Raw genomic sequence first — 25,541 nt, forward strand, 5'->3', positions numbered from 1 at the left:
CCTGTATTTGGAGATAGCAAAGTGCCTTGACTTATCCTTAAAACAAATTGGCATTCTTCATTCCATCCCTCACAGGTAAGAGCAATGAGACTGGTGTCTGTTTTTTGCTGTAACTTATTTAACAGCACCTCATAACCCACATTCCAAGACTGCCCCTTTTCTGGGGGAGGGATAATTTAGAACAAGGATGTGTCAAATAACATTTAACCTGGTTACAAATGCAGTATTTAATCAGTGAACACCATATTCCCATCCTGCAACCAGTGATAAGCATTCCTGAATGGTATGCTTGGGAAATTCATGCTTCCATTCCTAGGAATATTCAATTGCCTAGATATGTGGCTGGTGTCCCATGTATAGGAGTGCTGAAATTAGGAAATGAGCTGCACCAGGTTCAGTGTACTTTCAATAATTGGTCATAGAAAAAAAAAAAAGGTTCTGGAGACTGACCAAGTGAATTGAGTTGATACCAAATGATGGAACACCTTGCCTATGACTGACCATTAATTCTTCCCTTAAATTACTTGAATTAATAGCAAGGAATCTCTTGATCTGATGATGTTTATTGATAAGTGTAGAGCATAGATTCTCTAACAGGTACAGAGGAGGTTGCAAGTGAAAAGAGGAAGAGCAAAAGCCCAGGTTCCCTGAGTAACTTAAACCAGATGAGAAGGGCATTAACTTTAGAATTATATCTTTAAGCCACTTCATATTTGGCAAAGAGCAGATGCAGTGGTCAATTACTTGTGCTTCTGAAAGGCTCTTTATCTGTTTTTTAAAACATCACCTTGGCAATAAAAAGGAAGGAAGCATCTTTCTCAGATGTAAGCACATGCTTTGAATACTTCCATCCCTCACCTGATAGCAGCCATTATAACCATCCTGACATTCAAATCCAACCATATGAAACATTTGTTCCCTGTACAGCTTCAGTCACACTCTTCTCCCTTTCTAATATGTGTATTTCATAATTTCATTTGTGACACTAAAGTTTCTGAGACCTTTTCTAATACAGAATCTAATAAATACAGTTGTGACAGTTTTTGACCCTATTTGTTTTCCTCAGTTACTTTTGCTTCTTTCTCCTCACCTTTCACTTTGCATCCACAAAAAGTACTACTACTGATTTTCTAAATAAAAAAATGTTTCTGGATAATAATTCTGTATGCACTGAGTCCTCCTGCATATTTTACTGCTTTAATGTCATATCTGTTGCTATGGAGCTGTGCAGATTTGCTTGCCTCACCTGCCAGCACAGGGAGTTATTTAGGCAGGTCCCAGAGGAGCAGGATGTGCTCTGGGAGGGATGCACATGCACATCTCACCCTCCAGGAGTGGGGACAGTGTCTGGATTCCAGCCCATGGCATCCTCAGAGCTTGTGGACATCGCCCTGCAGAGGTTTGGGGGTTGTAGCAGTCAGTGAGGTCTGGAAGCCTGTGGGGTTTGGGGGATGGTAGTGGGGGTGGTGCTGCTGAGGGTCTGGCATTTGCAAACCCAGCCTCCCCCTCATACTCTGGGATATCCAGATTCTTATGGCCCCTTTGAACATTTCCTTCTAGTTCTGGACCCAGCAGAGCCAGTAGATCCCATTGGTTGGAGCTCCTCTGTCTGGCATCAATCCCCACCTTTTGTGATTCAGAAGAAGTGAAGTTTGAATTAAGTTGTCTCCTTAGACAGCCTTCAGCAGCAGCTGGGGTCTGACTCTGGTCCAAGTGACTGGTTCCATTGCTCAAGGGACACAGCTTTAAACAGCTTTAACAGGTGAATCCACTTCCCTTCTAGGGGTTACAGGAGCTGTTTTGGAGGTGAGTGACATGTGAATTCATGCTCTTCATCCAAGATGAATAGAGCAGGGATGGCCCCTAATTTATCTAACTTCAATTTCCAATTTGTAGTGTAGGGACTAATTATCTTTGCCTGCATGAGTGCACTAAGGTCTTGTTTTGTTTTAAAGGAGGTAGAACAAATGAATCCTCTGTATCTGGTGTGTAATCTTTCTGACCAAATATTAAAGCATTTACTTTAGGATTCACTGATGATGTTGTCTGAGAATGGGACAAAGGTTGACTCAGACATGAGGGACTCCCATGTTTAGTCAGATAAATGCTACCTAAATCTCCTGTGTCCTCATCAGGCCTCTGACACTTCTGCTGTTGGCTCTTATTGAAGTCAACCACAGTCTTTTCTTTCTTTCTTTTTTTTTTTGGCTTCTTTCTTTTTTTAATGGAAAGGGAAGTTCTTAGACATTCAGTTGTGTTTGTGCTTAAAGAGCACACATGGACCTTCAAGTAGCTCTAATTAGATGCTTTCTCCTCTTCTGTTCATCCCTGATAAGCTTAGGCACTCTCCATTTGTCCTCTTTGTGAGCACTGCTGCCCAAGCTGCTTGGCATTGCAAAGGGAGATTCTGAATCACATTTTGCACTATGAAGTCACAGAAATTAAATATTTTTAGGACTAACTAAAGTCCTAAAGCTAACTAAATCCCACTGAAGTGAAGTAAGTGCTCTGTAACATCTGAAAAATAATACTGGAATATAACCAGAATATAAATATTTTAAGCAAAAGATGCTTAGAAAGTTAAGTAAAAATTATTAGCATAGCAGTAGGTTTTAAGTTTAGATTTATGTGTATTTTAGATTTAAACTTTTAATTTAAACAAATTTTCTTGAATTTATGTGGAAGAACATGTTCACGTACCCAAACTTCTCTTATCAACATAAATAAGCAAAACAAAAACTACAAGTAGTGCTTCAACTTCAAAGTGTTTCATAATATTTAAGACAAAGCTACAAATTTCTGTTAAAGTGGCATAGAAAAACCATCTTTTAATTCTGTATCACAAATTTTATAGTCTAGCCCTTTCTAAAAAATTATTTTAGATGTTGCTTAGTAGAGACATAGGCAATCAGTGGGTAGGCTGTGGCCTCTCAGGACATATTTCTTTGTTCAGAAGACTCAGGCTTAACATCTTAGCAAGTGCCCAGATGCCACAGCAAAAATAGAGGATCCAAGAAAGAAGCCAACAAGTTGTAAAGGAGAAATTGGCAAGTAAAAGCTGAGAGTCCCACATGTTCTACATGGTGACCTGCCCAGCTCTGGGCACAGGCCACCTGCAATTCAGGACCTTGGGCAAAATTCTGCAGTTACATTCTCCTTCCTTACAGAAAATAAAAGAAATAAATAAAAGGATGTTCTTGTTGCTTAGTTCAGTAAATAGAAAAGAAGATTTAGACCTCTGTGTGTGTTTTTGGGGGAGAGGAAGGAGAGGAGTGCCCTAAAGCAGAGCTGCTGGGCAGGCTGAGGGGGTGCAGGTGTCTGCTCCCAGGGAAGCTGCTCCACTTTAATTTAGTTACTCTTGTACTGGGGTTGGGAGCTGAGTTCCCTGCAGGCACGTGGTAACTCTTTTGTCTCTCTGCCTGGCCCATTAATTGCCCTGGTGCTGCTCCAGACCCACAGAAAGTGGGACAGCCACGGTGGCAGGGAGATGGTGGCCGAGGATTCCTGCAGCTCCAGTTAACCTTGGTCCACGAGAGAGACACTGCTCTGACTGCAAAGCAGGGGATATGGATATTTGGGATGTGGGGCTTTGCAGGGAGTGCCTGGGATGCTGCACAGGATGAGGTCCCTGCCACACAATACATCATTTAGACCCAAATGCCTTTTGATAGAAACCAAGGTCTCCTGGGGCTGGGGGACGTGCTCCTGCATCAGGAAAGGACAGCTGGGGCTGGCATAGGAAGGGCCCTGGGGTTTAGAGGCAGGCATTGAAGATGGCAATAGCTGTGATCTTCAGTAAAAACAATAAAATCCTTTCTGTATATTCAGGCAGGTTTGTTTGGGTTTTTTTTCTCCTTTGCTAATCCAGAGTGGCATTTGAGCCAGAAAGGAGAAACCAGTGCTATACACACTGCACCCTCTTAAGTATTTGTTTTAAAATGTGTGTGAGGTCAACATAGAACATTTGAAATTTGTGTATTCACTGCAGTGAGTTTTCTGTGCCTTGTGGTTGTTTCTGTGGGTTTCAGCCCCCTTCACAGATGAAATGCTGTGCAGACGAAAGAGTCCATTATGGATCTTCCCTTAGGAATTTTTTTTGTCCTCTGCTTTTAAATTACAATCTGTATTATTTATGCCAATGTTTAAAATAGCTTCCTAACTTTCCCTGGTTAAAGTATTCTGAACCTATTCCAGAAATATTTTACTATGCATAACTCCCACTCATTGTGAGTTTTTACTTCAAGTAATTTTTCATAAAATAACATGCATCACAACCAGAACCCTGTGGTGCTGGTACATAGTTTTCTTTACAGTTTTCCAGCTGTATTCCTCCTCCCATGATAAACTGTGTTGTTAGTATGCATTTTTATCTTAGAATAAACAAATTGCATTCCCTTAATCTCCCTTCATAAATAGTGCCCTGTAATGCTGTTATCATTATTGTTGACCTTTTTTGGAATTTCTCCAGGTTATTAATGCCTTTTTAATGAGAATCATGGGATTTAAAGTGTTTTCTGAGCAGTGTTTACTCAGGAGTTGATAGATTATTTCCTTTTCTATTTTTCTTTTCATCCCCTATTGCTTTTATGTCTGACATCTTACTATGTTCGAAGCAGAGCTATGCAAACAATTGATCTGGGGATTGCTGCCAAATCAAAACATTAAAGAAAATCTTTGTTTCAAATTGAACAAAGGTCATATTCAATCTAAAATATTTTGAATTTTGGGGGGTTTTATTTTTATGTTTTACCCCATTTTTAAAAGAAGAAAATAATTTGTTAGTTTTCATAATTAAAACATTATTTAAAACAGAAAGTAGAAAAATCTGATTTTCCATTTTTCTGGCCATGTTTGACTTCAAATCATAAATATTTTCAGTGTTCTCTGATCTGGTTTTTTTTTTTTTTTTGGTAACCAAATTACTACCTAAAAGATTTTTCCCCTCAGAGTCATTACTTCAAATACTTTTGAGCAGTATTGAGTGGATAAGTCTATATATTCCTTGTGTTTATATATCTGTATTTATGCATAGGAATGGAAATCTAAGGGAATGTCTTTATTTTAGTCATGCAAATCTCACTTATTTGATTTCACTGTTGTATAAAGACATTGTTGAGTGGGTGGTGAGTGGGCTCAGAAGTGGAAGGTCAAGCATAAACAACTTACCAGATCTTTGCAGATAGTGGTGTCATTTTAAACATCTGACCTATTTAAGCAGTGGTATTTTACTTGCTTTCATGTACCTAGATATCTAAATCCTAATGAAGCTGTGCTTTAGATGTCTTCACTCTGTTTTGGTTCTCCCTTGAAGTTAAGAATTCTGGGCTTGGGAAAAGCCTAGGAGAAAGGAAAAATGCATGTCCAATCCCTGTTCCAGTAAAGAAACCACAATAAATAACAATGTACAAAACAAAACCCAGCAGCCAGAACAGCTAGATAGAAGTAGCCCAACTCTGCTAAAACTTCAGATTGCAGAGAATAATTTTCTCAGCTTGTTGTACAGAGTGGAGTTTCCCAGTGGAGGTGGGGGCTGTGGGAAATCCAGGCCTGGATGGATTTCACCCATGTAGCAGGGGTTAATGAAGATGGGCATTCCAAACTGGGTGTTTTTTGGAGGAGCTGGAGAATGACAAGCCACAGGGATGGGACCTCATCTCTTCATCAGGTTCTTATTGCTGGCTGCTGTGTTGCTGGGTGTGATGGGGAGATCATGTGCAGCATCCTCCCAGTTCAAAGCTAAGCCCTAAGAACCCAGGTGGAGCCTTTCTTTCCCCAGTAAAGCAGGCAGCACAAAAGAGCTGTCAGTGGGCTTGTTTTGTGTGGATCCTGATTTTGGTGGTGTAGTGTGAAACACCCACCCAGGTCTTTCAAAAGAGGCACCAAACTGTTCATCATCTTTAGGCTGACCTGCTTCTAGGCAAGCACAGGAACAAGTCTGGCAGAGCTGAGAAGCTCTGCTGAGTGAGACTGGTGGGAGGTGGTTCCCACTTGAGAGCAGCTAGAGAGAGCACCAGTTCCAAAATTCCCATAACTCACCCAGGAGCTGGAGACTCGTTTTGTACATTCAGCCCCAGCCACTGCAAAGTGGGCATTGCTTCCCCAAGGAGTCTGAAATCTACTGCCTTTAATGTGGCATAAAATATATATATATATATAGCAAGCCTGCTTTGTAATAGTGTATTTTATATACACCATTACATAAAATGTATTTGAAAGAAATGAAAATTCTGCCAGGTTTGTTTCATAATTTATTAGTATTACATTGTCTTGCTTCCATGCTGAGGCACTTCATTACAGGTCTGTGTTCCCCCTTTCTTGGATTCTGTAAATAACAGGAAGCTGTTGGCTTTTGAAATCTGGGCAGGCTGTGTCTGTTTGCTAGAGCTGGTGGAGTACAGCTTACCACAAACCTGCAAGGATTCATAAGCTGAAAAAGCACAGACTTCTTGTCTGTCATTTTTGCTTCTTAACAGTAAGAGTGAAAACAAGCAGCAAATGATGGCAGTCATGACTTGAAATGCTCTGGCCTCAGACCTACCTTGGATTTGTTGCTGTGAAAAATACAGTTTATGCAACCAACTGGCTAAGGTTTTGCTGTTATTTTCAATAGATGGCACTTGAACTTCATTTTGTAATGTTTTTTGTAATAGTTTCAACATGTGTGTTACAGTAAATATTTGATTAGTGTATGACAAATTTTGCTTTTCATCCTGGGATTGCAGGGTTGTTTCACCAGTTACCTCCCAGATATATTTCTCCTTCCAGTGTTTTTCCCTTGCCTGTTGAAAACATGTCAAACTGATTTAAAATGTTTTATGCACATTAAAATGAAAACCATATGTCTTATATTAAGGGTGACTGTGCAAAAGCTTTCACTTGAATCAGGTTTTGCATGCAATTTCATGCACTTGCAGATACCCTGTGCCCCTGGGTGTGTGCAGCTCCTTGCTGTGCCCCAGACAGCTTCTCTCCTCCTTGCACACAGGAACCAGATTTAGGAGATGTGTTGAAGGGGCCTCTGAAAGCCTTTGTTAAACTTCTGCCACCAACGTGACAGGAGGGCTGGGATCTTTTCCCAGACTCTGATGAAGTTTGCTGCCTCTCTGTGTACTCCTGTTATTCCTGCCAAAGATGACATTTTCCAGTTCCTAAAAATACTTCTGACCAGCCTATCCATTTCCCTTCAAACAGACCAAATAGTATTGCCTGGTACATAAAAACATCCCCTGAGGTGATACTGCCTGGCTGCTTAAAAAAATCCTTAGGTGTATTAAAGATATAATTTATAAAACTGTCAAATGCAAGTTAGCATTATGTTATACAACTCTCAGTGTAATTTTTGAACCTCCAGTCTCAATGTTTGTATTGAGGTTGGTGTAGAAAGGCAGCATCCTTCTGTCTCTGATAACAAAGAGCCTTTTTGTTTGAACATGAAGATAAGTTCCCCAGACTGTTCCCTTCTGCTCCATGAGCATATGTTCCCCCTGACAAAGGTCACTTCAAGCTGAGAAGAGTGAAATTATGGGAGTAGTTTTTAAGGTGTTGTTAGAATGGCTCAAGCTCATATAGAATCACAAAAAAATAATTGGGTCAGGCTGACTTCTGTATGAAAACTATCCTTAAAAATACATAAAGCAGCAAAAAAAATGCAACTTGTAATGCTCTTTGTCTGTTCCAACATCCGTTTTTGGCTTCTCTACAAGTCAGTGAATTAGAAACAATTAAGAAAAACACAAGCCCGGATCATAGTGATATGCAGAATATGCATGATGGCTCCCAGCCAATGTCAGTAATTATTTTGTAGTGACTGTGTTTTGAGAGAAGAGCTTGATTGATTGTGGTTTCACAGAATACATAAGTCACATTATCTATTCATGCTGAGATCTATAATGCTTATAATTTGCATTAGTGTGCTTCAGATTACTACTAAAACTATAGTACTTAGATCAGAAAACTGCTTAATGAGATTAATTATTTGATAACAATCCTTCTTTCAAAGTAAAAAGAATAAGCAAGAAAAATGAGTGTAAATCAACATAAATAAACATTTCTAAAATTGCATTTAGATCCAAACACAGGGCATCAGGATCTTTGTTGCAGTCCTTCCCAAAAGTCTGTCTGGTTTTGAGCTGGAAGTCTTCTTGCCCAACACGTTTGAACAATTTATGGAGACCCACACCCAGAGTTTGCTCCACAACCCCTGTGACTGTGTCTCTGCCAGCTGCCCAAGTTCCCAGGTGTTACTGGCCAAGCACTCAGCTGAAATGTGACCACAGACCTGCCTGCTGAGGGAGCACTGTGGAGCATTGGGTGGATGTCCACCAGGAGTGGGGGAGTGGTGGCTTCCCTCGTTGGCCAGGGCAGTGGGATAGGGGAGGGGTGCCTGTTGGTGCCCTTAGGATTCAGGAGTCAGACATTGCTGCACCCAGTTTCTTGCCATTATTCATGGAGCACAACTCACAAATGTGAGTTTGATGACTAAAAAGCAGAGGGATGATTAGGTACTAAAGTCATCCCAGACATGCTCACAAGAGATACCAGAGGGACTGGCATCTCCCAGACTTAGTCACCTGCCTGCAGTCCTGGGTGTGCCCACGGGCATGCCTTGGGTTCACTGTGAACCTCCAGACCAGAGCCAGTCCATCCTGTGAGTGCAGGCATCCAGCAGGTTCATTCCTCTGAAATGTGGGCACTGCTAATGCTGCCAGTCTGTGCTGTGTCACACCTGAGTAGTCAGAGCTTGAGGAAAAGGTCTGAGTCCAGTGCCCTCTTTAGACCAAAGCAGCTCAAATCTACACTGCTCTAAGAGTTCCTGAACCAATGCAAGCTACTGGGTGTCCTCAGCTTCCTCCCCTGACGTTAGACCTCATTATGGTGGAGAGAGTGACACAGGCAGAGGCAGAGCATGTGGGAGCAGCTTCTGCACCCAAAGATAACTGCATTCCACATGGAGGAGAGCTGTGGCCTGTTCCTTGCAATCAAGGTTACATCTGCTTTTACCCAGTTACTGTTGAGTGTGAAATGTAATAGTTAAGTCCAAAATAAGAGTCTCCCATACAATAATCCTAACTCAAAAAAGTAGTAAGTCAAAAGCCAGGGACTGGAGCCAAAACCCACTGTCATCTATGGTCTTGACAGTTTGAATTTAGCACATTTCCCACTAGGAGACTTTGCCTTCAAAATGGGTCATTTTAAGGGTATTATCTGAAGAAAAGCCTGAAATGTTAAAGCAAGATTTCACTGCTTCTTTGCAGCTTATTTTTTCTTTTACATTTGTCAGTGTATGTGAGCAGTGTGGTTGCCTATCCTTTGTGGTGTGCAAAATCTATCTTGCAGAAACAACCCCATATTAAATAGAAAAATTAAAACAGCATTAGTGCTTCCAGGCATAAGCATAAGCATACTGCTTATGCTATTAAATATTGGAGCTAGAGATGTAGCTGTGAGTTAAAGCTCTCAAGATAAATTGAAGCAAATCTCTTAAAAATACAGGTCCTTTCATTATTACAACTGAATTCTCTCCACTTTTCCAGCAGCTTCTAGTGACTTTGTTGGATATTTTTTCAGTCAGGCCCAAGCTCTACCCCTGGGGTCTCTAAATCAAGCTATCTAGAGAGACAGCATACCACTTATTCCTCAAGTAGCTTCACCAAAGTGGTTAATATGTATGCATATTTTGGTCACTTTGCTGTATAACAGAATGCTTTTGAAGGCAAGAAAGCTCAGCAAATTAAAGTGCTTTACATTTTGAGGACAAGCTGTTTCTGTCAGCACTGTTTTATTTACAGCTCTGTTTTACTGGCTATATGCAAAACCTGCTTCAAGAGTGATATACATATAAAGAGGTCGTGTTTATGGAGTCAGAAGATAGCTAAGCTCTGTGGTTTATTGTTGCATTTTAGGCGGTGAAAAGGGTAATGCAACATAGTTCTTCATGTATTGGAGAATCAGAAAGAGAGAGAGCTTTATTTAAAGAAACACTACACTTATATAGGGTAGTATGTGTATAACAGAATAGAAAAGACTTATTGGTCCAATAAGGCAACACCTCTTTGAAAACATGCTTTCTGCAAAACATCACGTCTCCAGCAGGTGTTTAATCATTGTTATAATTTATTGTCATTGAGCAGCTTGAGAAAGGGCTTTCTTGGCTCCCAGCAGTATCCTAACAGCAGTTCATGTACAGGTATCCCAATATACCTGATCTGTTCTGTCAGAGGAGTGAGAGCAGTGTGCGATCCAGCAGCTGTGCTGTGCTGTGTCCTTGCCCTTTGCCGGAGGCGGTGCAGAGGCAGAGGCAGTTCCAGGTGAGGCTGCTCCCCGCCCGGGATGTGCCCTGCCGGGGGGATAAACACGGGCAGTGCCAGCTGGAGGCGTTCCGGCCCCGCACCTTCTCCCGCTCCTCAGTCCGCCCCCGAATCTGTAATTGCATCGTGTGCGGGGTGGGAAACCTGCCCTTGAGACATTGCTGAGTGTCCCGGCTGATTCCCGTGCAGCGACAGGGGGTGTGAGCTGCCCGGGCTGCGGTGGCAGATGCCACCCGCGTGTGTCTGTGCCCGTGACAGCAGCACAGCAGCTGGCAGGGCTCCCTCGGGTCCCTCGCTGTCGCCCTCCCCGTGGCTGTCGCGATGCTGTCGGGGCGATGCCGCAGAGCGCTCCCAGCTCGGTGCCGCAGGGCGGTCAAGTGCAGGGGCAGCGCCGGGCTCTGCAGGACTCTGGCTCCTCAGACACCCATTCCCGGCAAAGAGCAAACTGGAAAATGTGACAGCACTTCCTTGGCCATGCTCTGCTGCTCCTCCCTCTAAAGAGCAGTGCCGAGCTGTGCAGAGCAGCACAGGGAAGTGCAAAGCAGTGCAGAGCAGTACAGAGTGGTGCAGGACAGTGCAGAGCTGTGCCGAGCAGGGCAGAGCTTTGATGAGCAGTGCAGAGCTGTGCAGAACAGTGCAGAGCTGTGCAGATCAGTGCAGAGCTGTGCAGATCAGTGCAGAGCAGTGCAGAGCAGTGCAGAACTGTGCAGAGCTGTACAGATCAGATCAGTGCAGAGCTGTGCAGATCAATGCAGAGCTGTGCAGATCAGTGCAGATCAGTGCAGAGCAGTGCAGATCAGTGCAGAGCAGTGCAGAGCTGTGCAGATCAGTGCAGAGCAGTGCAGAGCTGTGCAGATCAGTGCAGAGCTGTGCAGAGCAGTGCAGATCAGTGCAGAGCAGTGCAGATCAGTGCAGAGCAGTGCAGAGCTGTGCAGATCAGTGCAGAGCAATGCAGAGAAGGGCAGAGCTGTGCAGAGCAGTGCAGAGCTGTGCAGAGCAGTGCAGATCAGTGCAGAGCAGTGCAGAGCTGTGCAGATCTGTGCAGAGCAATGTAGAACAGTGCCGAGCAGTGCAGATCAGTGCAGAGCAGTGCAGAGCTGTGCAGATCAGTGCAGAGCAATGCAGAACAGTGCAGAGCAGTGCAGAGCAGTGCAGATCAGTGCAGAGCAGTGCAGAGCTGTGCAGATCTGTGCAGAGCAATGTAGAACAGTGCCGAGCAGTGCAGATCAGTGCAGAGCTGTGCAGAGCAGTGCAGATCAGTGCAGAGCAGTGCAGAGCTGTGCAGATCTGTGCAGAGCAATGTAGAACAGTGCCGAGCAGTGCAGATCAGTGCAGAGCAGTGCAGAGCTGTGCAGATCAGTGCAGAGCAATGCAGAACAGTGCAGAGCAATGCAGAGCAGTGCAGAGCTGTACAGATCAGTGCAGAGCAGTGCAGAGCAATGCAGAACAGTGCAGAGCAGTGCAGAGCAGTGCAGAGCAGTGCAGAGCTGTACAGATCAGTGCAGAGCAGTGCAGAGCAATGCAGAGCAGTGCAGAGCTGTGCAGATCTGTGCAGAGCAATGCAGAACAGTGCAGATCTGTGCAGAGCAATGCAGAACAGTGCAGAGCTGTGCAGAGCAATGCCGATCAGTCAGAGCTGTGCGGATTTGCGCTCCCGAGCCGTGGGCGTGCTGCTCGCTGCCAGGCGGGGCGAGCCGGGGACAGGACGGGCTCTCCTGCACGGACACCGGGCTGGCCCCACGGGCTGGGGCTCTGACGGCTGCTGCCTGGAGGAATATGCACGAGTGAGCTCCAAATGCCACGCTGCTGATGCTGGTGACTCAGCATGAAGCATCTTTTGCAGGAAGGGGTTAGCAAGGCAGTCCTTTTAAGAGGAAAGTCTGTGATTGGAGCTGAACAAGTGTTGCAGCCAGTTAGGACAAAGGAATGTGGGGTTGAGAAATGTCAGTCTCTTTCATAGCTCGCACTAAATTAATGGGCTGTCCTGGGGCTTTCATGTATGAGCTTTTGTCATTACATAGTCACAATGACAAAAATAGTCAACAGGCATCCTTAGGAAGCTGTCAGCCTGGAGAATGGCATTAGAGAATGAGACGCTGTGTTCAACTCCTGCCTGCACTGCTTCTAGACAAGGAGTTTCATGTTTTGTAAGATATTTGTAAGGCAGAAGTCATGCCTACCCAGGAGAATATGTTGCAATGGATATTTTATGGATAGATGCCATGTTATTTTGCTCCGAGATGTCTACCAAATGGAAGAAGATTTTTTAAGGTCTCCTAATGACATTGCTGTCAAGCTCTGCTACACACAAAACTGGCTTGAACATCATTTATACACTTGGAACCATTGCTAGCAGTGACCCCTTTAACTTATAAAATGTTCTCAAAGATCCTATAAATAGCCACATGCCTAATTTTAAACATAAGTAGTCTCCTGTGCTAAGTGTTAAGCTTGTGTATAGCTGTTATTAGAACTGGGGCCAGAGAGGTTAGTTCATGCTTTGCAGACACAGTTCTGGTCTCAGATGCAGCTCAGTCTTTCAGAAGGCTCTGCTGATGGCAGGGTTGTGTTTGCAGGCTCTGCTGGCTCTTGCCTGCAGTGCCCAGCCCTGCAGCTCTTGGTGCTCCAAGCCAGGCAGGTCAGGCAGAGACGATTGTTAAGCCTTGCTGCTCGGCAATGCTTCCGATAGTGAGATCTGATTATGATGTGATCTGCTTACCCAGAGATGAACCTTGGCTAGGGCTCCTGCTCTCTGCGCCACAGCCAGCACCTGCCTTGGGAAAGCTGCTGCCTTGGGAGCTCAGGAATGTTTGGGGGACCTGAACACCAGAGGTATGACATCTGTGTGACGTGTTCACCTGCTTGGGTCTCGTTTAGAAAAGTAGTTTTGGGTGTAGTGTGATACCAAGAGATTATTTGGAGTGTACGTTAGTCTTGTAGCTGGGGATATTTTGTTTATCAGGAAAACTCTGTTGCATTTTTGAACATCATGTCCCATGATAATTTTGTTTCCCCAAGGAGAGGTTCACTCACATTTACATCTGCAAACATGATGTAAATACTCTGTGAAACCAAGTGGCTTTGCTGCTTTCCTTCCCTCCCCTTGCAAATTTGCACGCAGCTCTGATCTGGTTATGGCTGTGGTGGCTTGGGTCTGATTATCAGGGTGTTGTACTGGGTATGGAGCTGCTTAGAGGTGCTAGAGCTGGATCCCTGGCATCTCCTTTTGAAGACCTAAGCTTTGTGTCTGAGCACTTTAAAACTGGGCTGGGGAGTATCCTGGGCTGATGCAGAGGCACAAGAGAAATGTACTGGTCTCAGATGTCATGAGGTAAGGAAAGTATTGGGTTAAATCAAATCACACCTTATCCTAAGGCCAGTTGCTAAGTGTTGCCATGTGGTAAGAAAGGTTGCTGGCTATATCAGCCTATTTAAGGCTATGAAGCCAGGCTCTGACAAAGCCCTTTCCCAGTCTCAGGTGTTCAGGGGGAAAGATGCATCCTTCACCATCAGCTCAGTGAAGCGTTTAAAGAGATGGAGGACTAGAAGGTCTAGCTGCAATTGAGGGATGATGGTGGCTGCAGCTGCATCTCCCCTGTATGGAAAAGATAGCAAAAATGGCAAGTCTGCAGCTGGCTTGGGGCTTGGGGATCCATTGGATGACACCCAAAAATTCCCAGGTGAGAAATGCTCCCCTTTGTCAGCTGCTTGAAGGATGTTGGAGAGTTATTTCCATACCCTCAGCTAAAGTCACCATTCATTATTGTGGCTCTACAGCATGGGACCTGGGTATGGCACAGGACACTTGCCACTGGATTGACAGATTGGGAAAAAAAAAATTGTAGCTTTGGTGTGTTTTTTTTCTAGAGGATAAAATTTCTTAGTACATCTATCTACTACTGACCTTATCAAAATGAGAGCAATTTTCCTTGTATGTGCCAGAGCTTGTGAAATAAAAGCTATGATCTGTAGAAAATCAGTAATCAGACAGATTACTTGGTACTTGAGAAGCTCTTGGGACCTACATGTGATTACTAGATTATTTTAAGGTTATTAGACTGCCTCACTATGCTTCTGTACCACACGAAAACCTGCATATGCGTGTAAATATATAGATATACCATTAGCCTTTACAGGTTTATACCTATATATATATATATCTGTGCATTTATGTAATCTCAGAAAACAAAACAGAAGTAGTGAGCAGTGTTTCTGTATGGTTTAAAGCATGAGAAATATCTAGTTGCAGTGCTGTGTTCCTAGTCACTGTGCTCCTGAAGGAGCACATGAGCAGCCTCATTCATCTATCCATGGCTGTGAGAGAGCAAACAGGTTGTCACAAGTGTTCCTGTCTGAGACCTGAAATGGCTTCTGTAGTGTGAGGATTTTGTGTCCAAATGTTTTTTTCTTCTCTTGTTGATGTGCCAGTTCTGAAGCAATGTTGAAAATCTGGAACAAATCCAGCTCTTGTCCTCAGGGATGTTTGAAAATCCATGCTGAAATTCACCCAGAACAGACAAAGGAAGGATGCTTGTGATTCACTGTTATTTTGAAAACAATCTTTGAGTTATAATTTCCATCATGTTTTCACTCTTCCCTTTTCCTTTCCAGGCAGTGAAGCTGATTTTAGCTCCTCCAGCAGCACGGGCAGTATTTCAGCACCTGAAGTCCATATGTCGGCTGCTGGAAGCAAGAGATCTTCTTTTTCTCGCAAGTAAGCAAAGCAATTTTTCCTGAATATTTCCAGTGCAAAAATAGACTACTGTGTAAGGTCTTGCATTTTAAAACAATCAGCTTAACACAAGGATTTTGGGTAGCACACTGGTGAGAAATGCAATATAAGAAAGAAAAAAAATGCTGTATTCAGTGCACAAGAATTGTTAGCATGCCAGATCAGCCACTGTTGGGGTTTGTTTTGTTTATTTATGGCAAGTATGGGAAATAGAATCAGGTAAGGCAGAAAAGACATTGGCTGGAGGAGAGAGAGAGCTGGATATGTTAGTTAACAGCAGTATTTCTAACCAGTTAACCTAAACCTTTTGGTTTTGGTCTTAACGCTTTGTTTTATCTCTGTCATAAATTTTCAGCTCAGCTTACACCTTTCCAGAGCATTATCTTATTGTTGTAAGAATGAGACAGTATTGCCTTTGATGTTGTTGTATCTTTTTTTTCTGAAACACTCTTTCCCAGCCTATAGGCAATTAAAAAAATAAAAAAAAAATCACAGTCATCTGTCTAAGTGAACGTCTCCTGAAAGATTTCTGTAAGACTTCTCCCTGCTGTATGTGAATTGCAAATTCAGACAGCCTGAAATACAGGGGCATTGGGATGGAGCAGTGCACGTTGTGTTCTGCCCACGCAATCCCTGCTGGTTCCATTTTGTGGAGCAGGAGGAAGGAGTTGGAATTGACAGGACTGGTTTCCTGCCTGTTTTTCTGTGGAAGGGCTGGCAGGCAGGCTGGGAGCAGCAGCAGGATACCCTGAGTCACTCACACAGGCGTGTGAAGGTCACAGTGTGTACAGAGGTTGTCAGAGTGAGCCTTTGAGGGTGCTTTCCTATCTGTATCATGAGACTTAGAAAAATAAACTCCACTGAAGTTCCCTCTAGGTTACCTCTAGCTAGTAAAGTTCCTGGCTATGGGAAAAACATGGTACTGAGTATAATACAGAGTCCTAAAATCACCTTAATTTCAGTAAGATTCTGTATCATTTCATACATTAGTGTGCATTGTAATACAGCTTTAAACTAGAGCACAGTGACATGCTGCATTGGACAGAAGTTCTCTGTAATAAGGCTCCTTCTGATGGGCTGCTGTGTTAAGCACAGTCTCTGCAAGTTCTGCCACACACCAGAGCTGATGATACATTGTGTGAAGTGGAAAGAGATATCTCCTTTGCAATATGTTCTTTTTTTAACTGTTTGACTTTACTTGCTATGAAACACTTCAGTGTTGTCACAAACCACAGTCCTGTACTTCATTGTAAAATAATTACAAAATCACCCAAACCGCAGCAGTGTGATGAAGGTTCAGCAGCCACTCAACCATCTGTTCCTTATAAACTGTTCCATTTGCACAGAAGGGAAAAAACCAAGTGAAACAATTTAAAGAAGAGATGTTGCTTCACAGTTCTGTGGTATTTGATTTTTTTATGGAGCCTTCTCTTTTGCTGGCCGGGCTTGCCTTTTTCTGGTATTTTTTGTTTGGGTTTTTAAATTTTATTTTATTTTTAACCTGCCCTTTCATTACCATTTAGAAGAAGAACTTTGGGAGAATGAAGATAGCAGTGCAGTAGTGTAGAATGACAGACCAAGTGAGCAGGAGAGGGACACATCCCAGGAAGCACTCATCCCCCAGCACTCCAGCCCCTGGGCAGCTGTCAGGCAGGGAGAATACCAATTGCTTTCAAGCACACACAGTTAACAGATTCTTTAATAAAGAATGGGAAAAGAAAGGTAAATATGTATGAGAAAATCTGGAAGAATAAAAGAAAAGGCTATGCTTTCCTTTGTCTCTTTTAATACTACTTGAGCCTGCTCTCCATGGGGTTCAAACTGTATGGAAGTGAATGAATAGCTGACCATGACAGATGAAGCACCCAGTATGCCAAAGGCAGGAAGGAACAGTGGCCCAAACAAAATCTGTTTTCTCTGCACGCTGTGATCCCTCGGGCTGCTTGCCGAGGAGCATGAAAGCATCTTAGAGAAACCCTCCCTGCACAGGCTCCACTCTGCAGGCCTGGCCAGGGAAAGCTGCAGTGTGGTTCTCTTGGCAACAGTCCAGACCACAGGCCTCTCTACTTAACAGAGTCAAAGATTCAGGGAATGGGGATGATCTGATGGAGTTACTGGGAACTGTGCTGTTCACAGAGAGATGTAAAATGGCTGAGATTTCCTTAGAACACGTAATTCAGGCTGAGAGCCCCCTGCCAGAGAAAGAACATGAGAGCTGATCGTGTCAGAACTTTATTTCTTTCCACCACTCACAGTTATCTCTCTGGTTTATGGTTTAGAGAACTTTGTGTGTACAATAAGACACATAATGGGCTGTGTGATGAGGATAATGCTTTCACCATTTTGGTTCTTCTCCAGTCGTGGTCCTTATGGTCGGAATAATGGATCCTTATCCTACAAGTCTGGAGCCAGTCCACCTGCTTCACATGGAAAGGACACTTCATCAACACTGTGCAAAAACCATCTGAGTCCTGCCAACATCCATCAGAGTTACAGGGCTTCTTCAGCCAGCAGCAGCAACTCGGGCTCATACAAAGGAAGTGACAGCAGTCCAGTGATGAGGCAAGTCTGTGTTTCAGCCTCCTGGTGTTGGGTACATTGGCACCCTGTCTGCTCTGTAGTGTGGGATCAGCTGTAGGAGTTGCTGTGCAGGTCATCTTGCAGCTCACCATAGTTGTGAGGCCTCGAATAGATGACTTGGTTGGCAAGGTTCTCCACACCATGTAAAATACCATGTAATGTTTCAGCACTGTAAAATTCAAGTCTACTTTAAGTCAAAGTTCTCTGCAGTTGGTTTTCACTCCAAGGCAGGCTGTTTCATGCATTCTCATGCCATCAGTTCTCATGAGGATTTACTGCTTCATTTGTTGTAGGGTTCTTTTCTCTTTGAAGAGAGTTGGGTGGGGTAGTGTAGGAAACATGATACACTTGGGCGAAAATTCACCCTGCCTAGCCTTAGGCACCTCCCTAAGGAGTGCAGTTTCCTGTACAGGAAAGAGCACAGATACCTGGCAGCTGCAGAGAAGAAGTGGCCCCATGCTGCTGCTGCTGCTGCCCTCTCTCCCAGGCAACTTAGCACACCCAGAGCTGGACAGGATGAGTGCAGATTTCAGTGTGCTCAGCTTTATAACTCCTGTGTGGGGCTGAACTGACTCCTTGGGCTGCAGTGCCTGGCTGTCTGTAGATGGGTGCCCTTGCCCTGCCTGTTCTTGGGCACACCACCCATTTGGCCAGGTATTTTAAAAGTCTCATTTGATGTAATGACACTGAAGCCAAGCACAATAAATAGTAAATTTTGCACTGTAGCTACAAATCAGCTGTTCCCTCAGTACTTTGATTCACAAGGTGAAGTAACTTGTGTGGACACTGAGGAGCCCCAGATGAGTCAAGCTTTGGATTTATCACTCAATGAGATGTTTCTCATTCTGCCAGGACTTAAGAACTGGAACAGTGATGTTATGTGATGGTTTGTTTTGGGTTTTTCAGGCGATCAGGGAGATACAATTCTTGTGGTGACAATCACAGCATTAAGCCACAAAATCCAGAGCAGTATCTGACCCCTCTGCAGCAGAAAGAAGTGGCAGTACGGCACTTGAAAACCAAGCTGAAGGAATCTGAAAGCAAACTTAAAGAAAGGTAAACCACACATCAGAAACCAGCAAGATTTATTTGGCAGCATTTATGGGTGGGAATCCTGAGTGGTTTTACTTATTTCTTGACCAATAAAGTTTCCATTAGAAATTTGAAAGTATTAATCTGATTAGGTTGTTTGTAGTATTTCAGGTTTCAGAGTGTACTAAGGGGATGCAAAAGAATGAGTTTATTTATAAATATAGCTGTCTCTTTTTTTTTTTTGGAACTTTGACAATAGAATACTTTAAAAGGACAACTTTTTACAAGTCTGATTTAGATTGAGACCTTTTATACATAGAACAATTTATACCTGGCAGCATGTGTTAATGTCCTTTTCTACCTCTCTCAGTGAAGCAGGACTGCAAATGTCCCCCTCCTCCCCAGTGAAAGTTCATACCCAAATCACTGTGCCCATTTGTGGTTTTGTCACTTGTATACTGAATTTTTCACAATAGCCCTTTGTATGGATGCTGAGCAAAGAAGTGACAATGTGCATTATGCAGCCACAGATGTGTCTTTTACCAAAACTGCACTTTGAGAGCTGGCTCTCCAGCACAGACAACCACAAAGGGGTGTTTGAATGGAGCCCCAGACAGAGCTCCAGGGACCCTGCGCTCTTCCTCTGCTTCTGCAAGGCCTGGAGCTGACACAGGAGTCCCCTCTCCCCCCTTGCTCCCCCTGTGCTTGCAGCAGCCTCTGGCTCCGTGGTGGGGAGAGGCAGCCCTGTGGCTGCAGCCTGAGTCCCTGGCTGGCTGAGGCCAGCACTGGCTCTGGCAGTACGTGACAAGCTGCTGGCAGGCACTGGGGATGCATCCCAGCAGCTGTTTCCCATTTCCTCCAGGGCCAGGCAATAGGGGAGATTTTAAGCACTGCACTGGTTAGACCTGACCTAGAGGCCATCACTTGTGCCTCAAATCATCCAGGACCATGGCACAGCCCACAAGGCTGCTGGTTTTGTGGGGAGGTCAGTGACTCTCATTAGCAACCAGCTGGCAAATCTTGGCTCTCTCAGAGGTCACAAATGGCACGTGGAGAAATTTGCTTCCTTCTTGGAGCATCTCAGCAGCAGAGCCATTGCTGGGTGGTGGGCCTCATGTTGGCTTTTGAGCAGTCAGCATGAGTGTTACATCATTTTTATTTTGCCACAGGGAAACAGAAATAGAAGAGCTCAAAGCTCAGCTGGGACGGATGAGGGAAGACTGGATTGAGGAAGAGTGCAATCGTGTGGAGGCAGAGCTGGCCTTAAAGGAAGCAAGGAGCGAAATTAAACAACTCAAGCAGGTTATTGAAAGCATGAAAAACAGCTTGGCTGAGAAAGACAAAAAAATTCAGAAATACTTCATAGACATAAACATTCAAAACAAGAAACTGGAATCTCTGCTGCAGAGCATGGAGATGGCTCAGAACCACTCTGTGAGGGATGAGCAGTGCCTGGAGTACACGAGCGACTCAGAGGGGAAGCTGTTAGCTTTGTGTGCCACCCTGCCAGACTGCCCCATCACAGAGGACCAAGGTCTGCAGGAGGTGGCAGACAGTGATCTGCATCTTGGTGAGGACAGAGCTAACGGGACTGACTCATCTGGAGAGAGTTTGACCACCACAACCTCTGGGTTGAGTGATCCAGCTCCCTTCAGTGCTGCTGTAAATAAAGAGATGCTTGAAATCTTTCTGGATGGAAAACTAACTTATTGTCAGGAAGAAGAAGAAAGCAACACGACAGTGGAACAGGCCATCCAGACTGATGTGGTGCCATATAGCTTAGATGTGGAGCAGCTCATTCAAAACATCTTCAGGGCTCAAGACACCTGTCCTCTAAGCCCACCTTCTTCACTGAAGGAATTGGGTGAATTTTCTCTTGGAAGCTTCAGTGATTCTGGTATCATAGTGGACTTAACTCCAAGTGATCCCAACTCTGCCATCCTTTTGTCTCCTATGGAGTCTCCATGCAGGAAGGTGGAGCACAGAGTTAATGAAAACCGTTTCATGAAAGAACTTGATTTTACAGAAACTCATGATGATGAAGCCTTTGAGTATGTTAATACAGGAGTGAAGAGGAGATACTGGAGCAGCAGTCTCCTCGGGGATCTTCTGGCTGTAGCAGCCCCTGTTGTACCAACTATTGTGTGGGCTTTGAGTACTCAGAGAGGAGGAACAGATCCTATTTACAATATTGGAGCATTGCTTCGTGGTTGCTGCCTGGTGGCCCTGCACTCCTTACGCCGAACACCCTTCACTATCAAAACCTAAAGTCTGCTCTGTCCCTGGGCACCAGCTGGCTGAGGCAGAGAGAAAGAGGGATGAGATAGATCATGAAAGGTTACTGTATATTCTGGCAGAGTCCATCATTTGCTTTTGACTATTTGATTTGCACTATAAAACAGTTCAGAAACATGTTCCTTGTTTCAAAATAGAAAAAAACAAATAAGCTCAACCTCGTAATTCCACAAGATGTTTTTAACAGTACTGCTGTTTACAGAAATAGTCCTCCTGCTCAGAGGCACCATGTTCCTCCCCTATGCTGGTGACTTTCTGGTGCCAGCACATCTGCACAGTGAACATAACCAGGGAAATCAGGAATTCGAGCTGAGTGCTCTTTCATGTTCCACTGCTGAGCCAGGATTAAGCTCAGCCACTCTCCCTGGATGGTTCACTGAGCAAATGTACAAGCACACTGCACTGGCTCAAGGGTAGTGCGAGATGCACGAGGGAACAAACGGCCAGAGAAGGGTGGGGTGTTTCTCTAGACAGCACTAACCTTCCCCTAGGGTATCACACCTGAGCTCCAGAAAGCATGCTAGCGCTTTCCATTTGTTGTCCCAAGTGTCAGTTCAAGTTAGAGGTAAAACCCGTGTTCCCCAGGCAGCTTCCAGCACATCGTTTGTGCCTGTCTCATGTAGTGCTCTTCTCAACTGTGCAATTGCTTGAGCATTTCACTGGTCTTGTGCGCATACAGGGACTGTAACCAAAAATGTACATTGTTGGGAGTCCTAACACTTGTTACAACGATAAGTATAGGCGTGGATACACTTTGACTCTTAATGTTGTTTTAAAGTCTTTATGTATTGAAACCCCATAGTCTTTTGAGCCCTTTGAAATACTATGTATAAATGTATTGTGTTTTAACTTATTGTTTATTTAATTGCTTTATTGTAAAATACCTTTATAATCACAAGTTCAGTAAAGCATGATAGAAATGTCAAACGTTGTGAGTGTTTTACTGTAGAAAGTTATAAAAATATACCCCCTTCTAGCTGAGCTGTCAGGTACAGGATGAGCTAGGGGAGGTACTTATTGGTACTGTTCCAGGAGAACAGAATTAGTCTGAGAAAACCTGAGTCCAGTTCCAAGCACTCACCAGGCTGATTAAAGGCTCCAGCTGGGCTGCAGTTCACACACAACTCACTCTGCTGCCTCACACGGCATTCACAGATGGAAGTGACCTAATCTTTAACCCAATGCACTCATCTGGAAACCTGTAACTCCTCAGCACTGCAATCCCAGAACAATACCTGTATTTCTGGCATTTAACCCATCTGACAGTCATGTGGTCTCAGTGTGCATGCATACAGTGACCATCAGAACATGAATTCTCCATGTCCAAAACCTAAGGTCTGTGGATAGACCAGAGGACAGCAATGCTACCCAACATGCAAAAGGGTGGGTTTGTATGGCTCCACCCAAGCTTTCAACCCCACCTCTGGCCCATTTAAACATCACTGGCCTCCTGTTTTCCCCTTCAGCAAAACAAGTATAGTATTTCCTTGTGTGATCCAGAGAAGAAGGGATCTGGGGAAGCCTGAGAGTGCCATGTATTGCTCTGCAGCTTTTGGGAAGGAAGTTATAAGCAACAATAAGTATAATTGGCTGGGTGTGGGGAGCATTTGCAACACTCAAGAGGGTGATATTGATGCATACAGAGGTGACTCGCACAACTTTCATGTCCCTGTGAAGCCTGCATGATGAATTATTTTGTGTTTGCAGTAGAGATTCCAGAGGCTTCATTAAGCATTACATCAAGGAAGAGAACTCTAACAGATCATTTGAAGTGATATAATCCCCATCTAACAGAGATGGGCATGAGAGCATCTTGCTTGCATTGCCATAACTTCATATCTGTGCTCCCCCACCTTGCATGCTTGCAGCCATCTGGCTTGCCTTGTGGTACTGCTGCAATGCCTACTGCTCAAATGTCACTTTCAAAAGCTCTTAAATTACAGGGACACTAGGGCCAAAATTACTCGTTGGAGGTATTATTAATACAAATTTTACACAACTATGGAATTTCATAATTCCTGAATTCTTGGGACTGAAACACTTTACAGAAAATTTTACTCCTACCTCAAAATATGTCTGTGCAGGGCCGAGACAGAAGTATTTCATGCTGATGTTACCAAGTTCATTACAACGCTGGATTTTTCTTTCACAGCCATTATTGTTTAAGTGATCTTTGCTTTGAGTGACAGTGCAATGCACCATAATTTAGAGGGAAAAGTGATCGTCAGTTCTAGATACATTCACAGGTGATGATGTGGGGGGTTTTTGCAGCAAGAAGCAACAAAGCGGCAGAAACTACATGTTTAAGATGCTGGTAGGCTGATCTCATAACTAGAACAATGTCAAAGTTTCTTTCTGCCTTTAAGATTCTTCAGTCAGTTCAACTCTCATAAAGCATTGACTACTAAGCTCAGCAAAAGGTGACAGCATTCCGATCACATTCCTGATAAAAGCCTTTGCTCTGATCTCTGTCCAAATTCAGTTTGCTTCTAAGCCTCTGCCTTTCCTCTTCCATACTGCAAGGACATAGACAGCTCTTTGGTAGAACACACCTGAATTACTGCAACTCACCAGTCCCAGACTTTGGTCTTTGTTCCACAATCCAGGATATGCCAGTTGCTGCTCCAAACATACTAACTTAGCTTTTTCCCTCTAATATTACACTTCAGTCTTAACCATGTCTCACTGAATCTCACTGGTACTGTAGACAGCTAGGGGAGGACATCAGCCTCCAAACAGTTCAATAAAAACTCCCATCCTTTTTTATTTTTAGTTTAGAAAACGTTCATACCCATACCCGTATGCCACTGCAAATCTTATTCTCAAAACACGCAGGTGAGGAGGACATGCAGCTCATACACTGTGGTTATACAGGGGATACTTGAATTTGGGTTTATGGCACAGGAACCAAGTCAGCTCCTTACTGGGTTGAAGGGATGCACGTACATAATCCCATTAGACTTTTTATTTCTAATCCAGGAACAAAAAAGCCTTTCTTTCATATTCAGCTTAAGAGGTACCCAACATGCCCTGCTGCTGAACATGTTGAGGCTCAGGCCTTTGACTGCCTTCCCACCAGATTTATCTCTATCCTCCACAGAATCACAGAATGCTTCAGGTTCTAAGGGGTGGGTCATCTGGTCAAACCTCCCCACTCAAGCAGGGTCATCCCAGAGCACATGGCACAGGATTGCATCCAGGCAGTTCTTGAATATCTTTAGGGAGGGAGACTACAACCTCTCTGGGCCATCTGTTCCAGTGCACATTCAACTGCACAGTAAAGAAGTTCTCCCTCACGTTGAGGTGGAATTTCTGCCTGTTGCCTCTTCTCACCCTTGCTTATGTCCTAGGCTGTTCCTAACTTATAATTGTACATTTCTCTTTCCTTTCCCTGCAAATCAACTCTCTTAATCTCAAACTCCAGGAACATATATAGCACCATTTTACATATGCCCTATAGAAGGAGTATTTTGCTCCAAAACCCTTCAGACAAATGAACACAGGACCCAGCAAGCATGAACAACTACAGCACAGACAAGGAAAGGATGATTTTTCAGTTATCCTGGCAGGTCAATCCTCCACAGTCAAGAGTATCAGTGAAAGCAATCGGGTCCAGCGTTCAGCCAAAAAAGGAGAAAAAAAATAGCACACAGCCAACAACCAAAATATGAAAGAGAAATCGAGGAGCATATGGCAGCAGGAAGGAAAGACAAGAAGTGCACACAGGGGCATACAGGATCCTCAAGAAACTCAGACCAAGAAAAAGTAGCATCAGAGCAGCAGCCTCAGTAAGTTTAGCAAAAGTGTTTTCATATTTATCAAGAATAAAAATCAAGATATAGGAAAGAGGAAAGAAAAAAGAGCAGAGAAAAAAGACAAAACTGGTAATAATGCATGGGTTATCAGCACTGAAGAGACTTCCTCCAAGAGCAGTGTCCTCCCTACTGGCCCCATGTCAGCACAGGACAGAGATGAATCTCTAGAGCAGCTGTGCTGAAGTTTGGCAGGTAGATGGAAGACCAGCAAAGCAGTACAGAGCAGGAGGGAAAAGCAATGCAGAAGGACTCCCAAGAACTGGGAAGGTGGCAGAACTCAAGGGTTTTTAAAATAGCTGAAGGCTCAAAGATCAAATGTGTTTTCATGATGTATTCAGGGGCTTTGCAACTTTGTAACTGGCCCACCTGTTGTTATTTACAATAAATAGTATTGATTTACATCTATTTTATATTGTCACAAAAATAGCAACAATAATCACTAGTTTTCTAAAAAATGAGACATAGCTTTCAACAGATTTCACTTGAAACAGTCAGTAGACGTTTCCTTGTCCTGTGTCAGCAATAGAGAATGAATTGTGGCTGGTACCTCCTTGCTTCTTGAGTGCTGTTAAAAGGACAAACACAAATTGTTATTAAACCTTATTCATAAACTTTCTCATCTCCCATCCCTAGTCAAATATGTTGGAGATGTGTAGTAGGAGCAGATTTGCTTGCCATACTGCTGCACTGAAGTCTGCACTTGAAGTAATCCATTCTACTCCAGCCAGAACAGTTGTGCAGAAAACAGGCATGGCAGTGTTGACTTTCAAAATATATTTT

The 25,541-nt window shown here is 43.8% G+C and overlaps 1 protein-coding gene across 2 annotated transcripts in view; it reads left to right on the top strand.

Annotated features, from left to right (window-relative positions):
- Window positions 1–21,873, top strand: part of SYBU (syntabulin) — a 40,458-nt gene extending 18,585 nt beyond the window's left edge. Inside the window, exons 1-5 of one of the 2 annotated variants that reach the window (XM_056485105.1) lie at window positions 12,919–13,139; window positions 14,919–15,021; window positions 17,398–17,601; window positions 18,526–18,675; window positions 19,821–21,873. In XM_056485105.1, the coding sequence (XP_056341080.1) occupies window positions 14,981–15,021; window positions 17,398–17,601; window positions 18,526–18,675; window positions 19,821–20,919 (1,494 nt within the window). In that variant the 5' untranslated portion in view covers window positions 12,919–13,139; window positions 14,919–14,980 and the 3' untranslated portion in view covers window positions 20,920–21,873. Of the gene's footprint in view, window positions 1–12,918; window positions 13,140–14,918; window positions 15,022–17,397; window positions 17,602–18,525; window positions 18,676–19,820 lie in introns of those variants that run through there. The other variant, XM_056485104.1, reaches the window with a different exon arrangement.
- The last annotated feature ends 3,668 nt before the right edge of the window (window positions 21,874–25,541 follow it).

The sequence above is a fragment of the Oenanthe melanoleuca genome, chromosome 2 (genome assembly GCF_029582105.1).
Source record: "Oenanthe melanoleuca isolate GR-GAL-2019-014 chromosome 2, OMel1.0, whole genome shotgun sequence".
Taxonomy (NCBI): domain Eukaryota; kingdom Metazoa; phylum Chordata; class Aves; order Passeriformes; family Muscicapidae; genus Oenanthe; species Oenanthe melanoleuca.